Source organism: Montipora foliosa, chromosome 14 (genome assembly GCF_036669935.1).
Source record: "Montipora foliosa isolate CH-2021 chromosome 14, ASM3666993v2, whole genome shotgun sequence".
Classification (NCBI taxonomy): domain Eukaryota; kingdom Metazoa; phylum Cnidaria; class Anthozoa; order Scleractinia; family Acroporidae; genus Montipora; species Montipora foliosa.
The window spans coordinates 14,727,848-14,737,847 of NC_090882.1; the positions used below are offsets into that span (position 1 = coordinate 14,727,848).

At 36.8% G+C, this 10,000-nt stretch overlaps 1 protein-coding gene across 2 annotated transcripts in view; it reads left to right on the plus strand.

Annotated features, from left to right (window-relative positions):
* The window catches only part of LOC137984328 (next to BRCA1 gene 1 protein-like), a 24,081-nt gene that overhangs the window by 1,900 nt on the left and 12,181 nt on the right, over nt 1-10,000 (plus strand). For both annotated transcript variants that reach the window (XM_068831478.1, XM_068831479.1), the window contains exons 5-10: nt 1,333-1,449; nt 2,564-3,149; nt 3,606-3,814; nt 5,361-5,463; nt 6,795-6,861; nt 8,390-8,836. In XM_068831478.1, the coding sequence (XP_068687579.1) occupies nt 1,333-1,449; nt 2,564-3,149; nt 3,606-3,814; nt 5,361-5,463; nt 6,795-6,861; nt 8,390-8,836 (1,529 nt within the window). The remainder of the gene's footprint in view (nt 1-1,332; nt 1,450-2,563; nt 3,150-3,605; nt 3,815-5,360; nt 5,464-6,794; nt 6,862-8,389; nt 8,837-10,000) is intronic.

Below are 10,000 nucleotides of genomic sequence, written 5' to 3' on the forward strand. Positions count from 1 at the left end.
CATCCCCAGAAGAAGACTAGCATTCATCCAGTCAAAACGTAGTGGTCTACACCACATGTGACAACATATGACATCATCATCAACATCATGAGACAAATTAATCAATTAGTACTAATATTTTAACAATTATTATTCCACGAGCACGCATTGGATATGTACGTCTTACTAACCGAGTTCGAGGTCCGTACTGTAAGTTACAGACCAAGTTTTTTCCCGTTGATTTATGGCCCAAGCGCGAAGCGCGCGGGCCATAAATCAATGGGAAAAAACGAGGATCTGTAACTTACAGTACGGACCGAGAAAACGAGGTTAGTAAGATATTTATTATATCTCTGAGGTTAACCGGTGCGCGGGCAAGGAAACTAGTCAAAGTGAAGCGTAAGATTCAACTGCCACAAAGAATGCCTTGGCAAAATCCCAAAAACTAAATCTTCTTGGCTGTTAAGTTTAAAATAGTTGCTTGCAAGATTCAAACAGTTTTCAGTACAAGTTTATGACCGAAATGACATGAAAAACTCGCTAGATGATGTTTTGTCGAAATTTTAAATTTAGCGGGCTGTACAGCGGGCCATACTGTAGAATACGGCCCACTAATTTAGCCAATTACAGCGCGCGTACTATCTGAGAGATATAATAAGAGATGGTAAATAGCCAAGGAGGTGCGTAGTGCCGAGTTGGCTATGACAAGTCTCACATCCAACAAGTGTGAATGGAATAATTGTTTTATTAAATTCCTTGAACTCCAAAAGTTTGGAAGTACGAAATACGAGCAAAAAAGACAAGAAAATTAAAGCAAAATCGAAAAAACTTGATGAAAATGAGATGTTATGTAATACCTGGTGGTCAGACAGACACAGGCTCATCACAAAAACATTTCTTACCTTTTCGTGTACTACGAAACGTTGGAATTGATCCAAACGTTCCACAAGAATGTTAAATCTTTTTGCTTTTTTCCGAGAGAAATTTTGCTTTCCTGCAAAAATAATTTAAAGCTTTGCAACGCTTAGCGCAATCATTTGAGATAATATCACAAGGTCAAATGAAGGTATATGAGCTGATAACCGAGATTGAGTAAACCAATCAGAGCACGAGAAATGCATTAACCGAGGTTGAGAATTTAATAATACATGTAATACTTCAACCTTTCCCCACCTGAAATGTGACTTGTAGATTTTACTCTCACTCCCAGGCATCATTGGGATAATATACTATTCAAGTTTTCATTGCCATGAAAAGTGGGTGAATAAAATTTAGGCAAGGAGAAAATGGTGATCCCTTTCTCTCATTGTTGTTGTCTTTTTTGCTTAATATTTTTGTTCAATTTTCATTTAGGTCACCAAGAAAGCGGGATTGCTGAGATTAGTTATAGAAAATCCATCTGACCCAAGCAAAACTACAGAAATTGAATGTTTTAAGGACATACTGGGGGAATCCCCAAGAGGAACTCCTGTGAGTATTTCTGGTACATGCAAAATTTTATGCCACCACTCTTTTTCTATTTTGAGCCACAATAATTGAAGAAAACAAATTGAAGTAAACGACCAAGTGCAGAAAGGTACATGAATTTACAAACTTGTGCTTTTTAGGCCAGCTGCTTTATCGGTCATAAGTTCGACCATCGGAGTACTGTACATGTAGAGGATTAAAAAAGATTAGCATAGCAGCCTTCTCAAAACCGGCCAGTTTCGCCGCCTCCTCAGAAAGCGTGACCGTCTCTTACGAGTCAAAAAATGTCAGACACTTAACACATTTTTAGCTCTAACGTAAAGTCACTGGAGATATTTTAGAAGCTTGAAAAAACCTTATTTGACGTACAAATTCGCGTCCGCAATATCTTTTGTCACGCATATGAAATGTTTAGTTAACTAACATTCCAGTATTTCTTATTAGACTCCATGCAAGTGTCAATTCCATGTGTGAAATTTTGTCAATTTAAATCCCTCAGATTGCTCTAAATTGCATCTGTGAGTGTCTAAATTTGAAAAATTTCCTAGGGGAGCATGCCCTCAGACCCCCTAGAAGCTTGCATCCTTTGGGCACTTGCTTAGGTGCCTTTAGCACCAAAACCGTCTCCACTTTCCTTATGACCTGCTCCCCAAAAACGTTTTGAGAAGGCTGGCATGGTGTGCAGTTTGTTTACATGTAGCTGTCACAACTAACAGGCATAACCTACCATCACTATACATGTAGCAATCTGTTATGCTGGTTTTAATTTAAGCAGTTGCTTCCTGCTTCGTATGAGAGAGTTGAGGATTTGGGATGATTTTAAAATGGTACTTTTCTTTGAAAGAGTAATAGGACAAAATAATTTCTAATTAAAGATTGTAGTCCCTTATTAACTTTTACTGTGGTGTGACCAGTAGCCAAATGAGCACTTTGTGGATGACCTTTTTTGTTTACATTTGCCAAGCAACTCATTTAAGATGACTCCTGATACAATGTATACAGAGATGGACTTAAGCCCTGACTTTTAAGGTGTATTTTTTTCTGGAATGACTTATTTTGTAGCTCTGATTGTAATTTTACATCCAGTCATTTACTTCTCTCTCTTTTTTATCTCCAGGCTCCGAAGCGCAAATTTTTAGTCAACTCTATTGCCCAATCAGATGAAAGTTGTGCCTTCAAGACTGCAAAAATGGATAAAATTGATCAAGAAACACTAGTCTCTGACCCAGGTGCTGAAGAAGCATCTGAGGCAGTTGAAGCCTTTGAATCACCCTCCAAAAAAAACAAAGTTGAAGAGGACATCACTGGCAATGAAGGGATCTCTGACGACATCACACACCAAGTGCAGAACATGTCCACTTTGGAGCCACCATGTATTGACGAGGAAGGTAGTGATTCACCATCAGGAGATCAGTATGTCCCATTGGCGCAGTTAATGGTACCCCAACTAGCTGGTAGGCCACCACGACCTCCGCCACCCTCTGTTCAGCCCAAAAAATCTCGGAAAGGCCGCAGTGTGAAGAACTGTTACCATCAATTGGCTGAAAGTGTTGCTGTTGAGCTGGCTGCCATGAATGACACGCTGCATCAAAAGTTGCGCAAATCTTTTCAAAAGCTGCAGGGAAAAGAAGAGCCGCTGTCCACTGAATTACAATCTTTTGAAGATGTGGAGGAAGATACTTATGTATTCGTAAATCAGCAAGGTACAATAATGACATGACTTGCTGCCTTTGATTTTCTATTCCCCATATTTGTTTTAAAAATTATTTTACAGTAATTCATTTTACTAAAATAGGTGTAGTATGAACCTTTGTCCATAACTAAATCTAATGGTAACTGCGATTGGACATTTTTTCAATGAAATAATAAAATTATTGATTTTTTTATGAGATTGAAAACTACCAAGATTCTACTGTTCTGCTACTGTATGTTGATACATATTCATGACAAAATTTCTAGAATTATTCTCTTTTTGAAGTTTTGTGAGAAAATTATTGTTACATGCACAGTACATGTACATGTACATGTATGATTAGTATTTTTGGTTTTCATGCATGTTAACCAATGTGTAAGCCCTCTATCAGTTATGCTTGTACTCTTATGCGTATACACATGGTTTTGTGAGATCTCTGTACTTAATTCTTTTTTATGTTTCCTAGGCAATTTGATGGCATCTAATGATGACGTCGAACTAGAGAATGAGAATCAAATCTCTAGTGTCAAAAATGAAACGTCGCCTGATCAGATTCAAGACAGAAAAGTAGAAGCTTGTGGCAAATCTCCTTGTTGTGTGATTGGAAGTGGCACTAGACATCACAAAGTTGATTATGTATCAGTGGAAGAAACAGTTCAACGTGTTGTTCAAGAGGTAAAACTTGTGGGGCAAATTGAAATTTATGAAGAACAAGTAATAATTTTTAAAAAACATTGGGCAGTCACTATAAAAAAACTGTGATACATGTAATGCGTTTCTTAAAAGGTTATAAAACATTAAAAACCTAAAAAGGCTAGTTGACAACGTTTAATCAAGGCAAAGATACATGCAATAAGGTTTCCTGTATAGAAATACTAAAAGCAACAAAAAGTTTATCAACTTTGACTTGATAGTGATGTTAAGATAACATCGACACAATGTCAACCAGCCTTTTAGAAATAATTCACATCATCTCAATTTTTAATGACATGCAGTAAAATGAAATTTAGGCACAGTAAACTTCCACATCAGCTTGTCTAACTGTTTTAAGAGTCTTCAGTGAGCAAGAGAAAGGTACTGTGACTGTAAGAACAGAAGGGAAAAGTAAGAAAGAAGAAGAAAATGGAGATGATAATGGCGATTACCACATCCATGACCACTTGCATCAGGGTGGGGCTTTTCAGAGCAGATGAAACTACGTTTATATACTGAAGTAAAAAAATATATATATATTGAAGAATCCCAGCTTGTGGATGGCAGACAAAAAAATAATAATTTAAAATTTATTTGATGGTCTACTTACAAGTGTAGCTGAAGAGTTGACTGCCGACCAACTTGAACAACTCTGGCTACAGTACGTACATGTACACCGTAGTTGAACTTAAACCCAGAAAGTCTGTCTCGTGCCTTGATCACTTGGCAACACTCTGCAATTGTTTAAAAAACTGACAGTCTGCAACTTTGTGGGTAAATGCTTTATAAAGGACCAGACCTACATTGTAAATGTGTGCAGTGAGCAAGCAAAATTTTGTTTAATGAAGTTGTAAGATTTGTTGATCTCACTGACAAAAGACCATTTCCTAGTTGCTGCATACCTCAGTTTCAAAGGGAGTCCTGGTGCACAACCATTCAAATGGAAATGAGTTGCATACTTTTATGCAAATCAAACTCATTTCCCTTGCAAATTTTTTCGAAGACTACAAATTGCAATCACCCTACAGGATCATGCAATTTTGTTAATCTGAATAAATTTACTTGACTGTGCTTATTGCAACTTGCACTCAAAATCATGTCATTACCTATACTCAACTGCAGGAAATTCAGCCAAATTTAATGAAATTCTTACAAATCCATTTTGGGTGGTTAAAGCTTAGAGGTTGTGCTTAAAGTGTACATAGCCATGTCTGGCATCACTATGATGACGAGTAAATAATAATGAATTATTATTATGTACTGTTGAAAAGAGGATTGCATGCAGCAGTGCTTCATGGGGTTTTTAAACCAAAAGACAAGGGGATTTGAATTTGAACTGGACAGTCTTCAAAGCTTCTAACTCTGTATTTATTGAAATAAAAATGTATTTGTTTGAATTGCAGATTGTAGGGCGTAAGGGAGCTTATTGAGCAGAGAGTTTTTATCAAATATGGTACTTGAACTTACATGCATATATGCAATCCCATGTACATGTATATTCATTGACAAATGTTGTTTTTACTAACAGACTCTGCCACAAATAATCGAAAAAACCGTGACGCATCTCAAAGAACTCCAGTTAGATGAAGAGTCACCTGAGCAGATTCCTGGAAAATCAACGATCACCAGAGGTAGTTAAAAAATATTGACCAATGTTAATGCATTATTGGTTTATTGCATTGGTTTTAGAACACAGCTTCATTATTTTCATAGAGTCACAGCAAACTTAGCTTGCATCAAATTTGAACAAGTTTGTGGTGTCCAAGGGATACAGGGCATTATATGAATGATTATTTGCGCTACAAACACATTTGGTTTATATGAACATGTGGTACATGTATATTCATTTGAAAGTTGCATCTTGTGTGTTCCAAAATTGCATCAAGTTGAATGCCTTGCTGTAAGTAACCCAATAAATACCCCTCTCTATTATTTCCTTTGTACATGTATCTAATAATCTGATCATTTTGTTGAAATAAAATGGAAAACTGGTTACCTTTGAGGATCAAAAAGTTTGTCACCTTTAAAAGGACATAGTCATTCACATGAAATGTAAACTTCTTTCAAATGTTTTGATCTTGAAAGGTGCATGTATTTTCCCATGTCTATTACATGTAATTTTAATAATGCCTCTTTCCCCCCCCCCCCCCCCCCCCCATCCCACATCCCACCACATTTAACTACAGGTATTCAAGCTTAACTCTTTAATTCCTATGATCGAAATGTAAACTAGTACCATGGAGTTCTTTGTTGGGTAGTCATGAGAATTTGGTGTTATATCAAGATCACATATGAAGCTGATTAGATAATAGTTTTCATTCTCAATACATGTCTGACTGACATTGCATTGAAATTATGAAGAGAATTTACATATACTGGTCACTCCTGGGAGTCAAAGGGTTAATTAAATGGAGCTTAAATTAATGGTGTTCATTAGATTATTATGGCTGGATTATTAGATTATTTGTTATGGATTATTAGATGGGTTTGGGAGCTGGCACCTTAAGGTTGGTGAGTCCATGGAGAGAACAGTTCTTATTCATTTCGTCAAGCCAAAAAATTCAGTGGCCTAACTAAAAATTTAATTTATTAACATTTAAAGAATGTTTTTCCCATGCTTAATAGGCATTTTTGCTGGTGTCATGATGACACAAAACCTCATTTGTTTTTGTCATTTTTTTTTTGTTTGTTTGTTTTAAAACATTATTCGTTGAAATACATGATGGAGTTGAATTTGAGAATGCAAAGTCAAAAATAATAATCTTGTAGGTGTGGTCACAGCTAGTGGGATCATGTGAACAAGAGATAACCTAGACTTGGATAGTTTTTCCATACTTAAAATTTAATTCATAATATTATTTCAATCTTTAAATACAGATTTTGTGAACAGTTCTGAACTGAAAATTACAATCTTGTTGCAAGTGATACTGATCTTGTATGTTACAATCATTGTTTTTTTCAGTTGTCCACAAAGGAATAGTCTGTGCCGAATGTAGTCAAGCTGTCATTGGAATTCGCTATAAATGCTGGTAAAAGTCTTTGTTTGAGTATTCTCAATTTCAATGGTGGCATTTTAGTGACTACAGGTGACAATTCAGTTACCAAAACTAGAAAAGTTGGGCAAAAACACTTTGTGAACAGTTCTTTATTGAGACTACAACTGAAATTTGCTTCAAAGGTTTGACTGTGCTTTGAATGAATTTTCTGCGAGTAAGTTTCTCCGAAGTGGCTAATTTGCTGCGGTGTTAAGCAAAGACTTATCTAAGAAGCAAAATTTACAAGTTGAAGCAATCTTCAACTTGAGGTTTTCCTAAAATATGAGCCAGCATTTGAATTTGCCTTAGAAGACCAGCTCATCCTTTCTTATCTTTAATTTGTTGATTATTGTTTATGTACAATGCCTAATTTATAACTGAATATCAGGGAATTCTGCAAAAGGTTTTATTGAATAATAATAATAATAATAATAATAATAATAGTAGTAGTAGTACACTGTAGTAGTAGTCATCGTCATCGTCATTGTCGTAGAAGAATAGAATTTTTCAAGATGGGGGGGGGGGGATCCTCCTACTCTCTCACACCCAGGATACCTATACTGTTTTTAGTGAAAGTGACAATTTTTTGGATGAAGAGTGAGTGTGTGGGGGTGTGGGGGGGGGGGGGGGGGGGGCGGGAGGACAAGCTTACCATGCATACATGACTAAGTTGCAGGTGACATAAATTACACTGTTCCAGTCTCACAGATATGGTTTGTGTTATGTTGTTGACTGTCACAAATGAGAAGATGGGAGGACCCCCCTGGCTAAAAGTTTTCATTATTTTAATGCTGCAGGTGCTACTGTATCTTGAAGTTTTTCAAAAATCGTGGAATTCTATTCACTGTTAAAAGCAAGGCGATAACGTAGTTCTTGTTGTTGTCAACAATAATGTGGAGCTTGTACATGTATGAGACAGTCAAAAAATACCGAGAAACTTCTTGAATTTAAAGAATTCATTTTTGGGGATCTTGATTTCGAATTATAGGTCATTGTGTGAAACGAATTAAAGGGCATTTTTAGTCTGGGTCAATGAACAGATCAAGCACAAAAAACTACAGGTGTTTTCAGTGAGGGAAATTTGGACTGCAGACAACATTTTCCCAAGTAGTTGATCCATCCTGTCAACACCAACCATATTGGCATTGTACAATGTCGCTTCAGCTATCACAGGCTGAAAGAGTTAAATAATATTAGCATTGGTCAATTAACCCATTGAGGAACTCGTGACATCCTCTGGCATTGGACAGAATAAAATCTATGAAATCTCACTCCTAGATGTCAATGGGTTAAAATCTTTGGCATAATAAGTGATGAAATTTTAAACGCTAAGAATGGTTTGAACTCATGCAGTCTTGTTTACCTTAACCCTTTGACGTCCAAACCAGCCCAAACCGGCCAGACTTAGTATTTTATTCTGTTTAACGCCAGACGGTTTTACTTGTCAATGGGGAACCGCTGGGAGTCAATCAAAGAATGGGTTAAAGGATTTTTCTCATTGTTTTATTTATTGTGTTTGCAGTTTTTGTGCCGATTATGACCTCTGTGAAGATTGTGAAGCAAAAGAAGGAATCCATCACCCAGATCACTTCTTTGCAAAGCTGCGCAACCATATCCCAGGAATTGGCCGAAAGAATGGTGAGATGGTGCCGGTACTCAAAGAGTTTGTTTACCGAACAGTGATGAAAGAAGAGAGAAAAGATAAAAGAAATGAAGAGAAGAAAAAGGAGAAAGAGGAAAGAAGAGAAGGAAAAAAAAGAGGGCAGGAAGAAAGGAAAGAAGAAAAGAGGAGAGATAATGAAGAACGAAAATATGAGAAAAGAAGGGATAAGGAAGAAAGAAAGATGGAAAAAAGGAAAAATAGGGAAGAAATGAAGGAATGGAAAAAAGAGAACTTCAAGATGCTCACCAAGGCAGCCAGACCAGAGGAAAAGGACGTAAGGGAAATGAAGAAAAGATTAAGACACGTGTAAGTTATGTTTATCATGACACACAGGTTTAGAATTAATAGAACACGGTTACATGTAGTTTGAAGAAAAGGTAACTTAATTATTTCCTTGGCAAAGTAGCTGACAAAGTAAGTAGTGCCCTTATCCACCTTTCCTTACAGCATTGGGCCCGGTTGTTCAAAAGCTGATTAACGCTAATCTCATATTAAAAATTAACCAAGGAGTTTATTTCTCTACTCACAAATGCTGTTTAATTCTGATATTCGGCTAAACTCTACATTAGAAGAAGTCAATCTTGAGAAACAAAAATAAGCAAAAGAAACTTTCTCCAAAAAGTTGAAAACATGAAACAAAAGTTTACGCTAATCCTGGATTAAGTTAATTGGCTTTCGAACAACTGGGCCCAGATGCTTAAGTCAGGGATGTTCTGTCACAGCAAGGGTAAGGAGTTCTGGCGTAAAATGATTGACTGGTCTTTTATGTTCCCTGTAATTACTGCAAAGCACAGCACCACAGCCAGATGTAATTCTAAGGCTGGAATTGATTTTCTTGACAGAGGAAAACTGTAGTATGCAAAAAGCAAAAGATCATTTGAATCAGAAGGAAACTCCCCCAAGATCGGGGTAAGAATTTAGGGTTGCAGAGGTGGGAGGCGTGATTGATCATGAGCACACCTTCCTGGCCCTCTTTCTTGGTCATCTGACAGCATGCATTGCACCACCACAAAATTATGATCTGATGCTACAGGTTTTTAAGGGAGTAGCTGACTTTCGCTTGCAAAATTGGCTTCCTTTCTTCTCGGACATCATGTTTTATTTGTGCCCAAAGCTTACAAGGAAACGTTCTTAATTAATTTTGTCAAGGAATTCAACCTTAAAGGCCCAGCTGTGTCACGAAATTCATCCAAATTCAGCGACTGGAAGCTGGCAACCGATTCAGGCGAAACATAAGTCAGAGTAACTATAATTACATGTAGAACCTTGAAGGAAGGTTTGAATAGAGCACCAAATACAAAAGGAGGCAGAATTGGGCAAACGTAAAGAAGATTAAAATGGATTTTCATTGGAGTTTTTGAAAACTGTTGAGCTTGACCGTTTTTCAAAGTTGATGTCTGTTGTTTGTAACTTTAATTTTGTATGGTTGACAGACCTTTCTTTTCCACGAAGCTTTGGTTTGTGTTACTT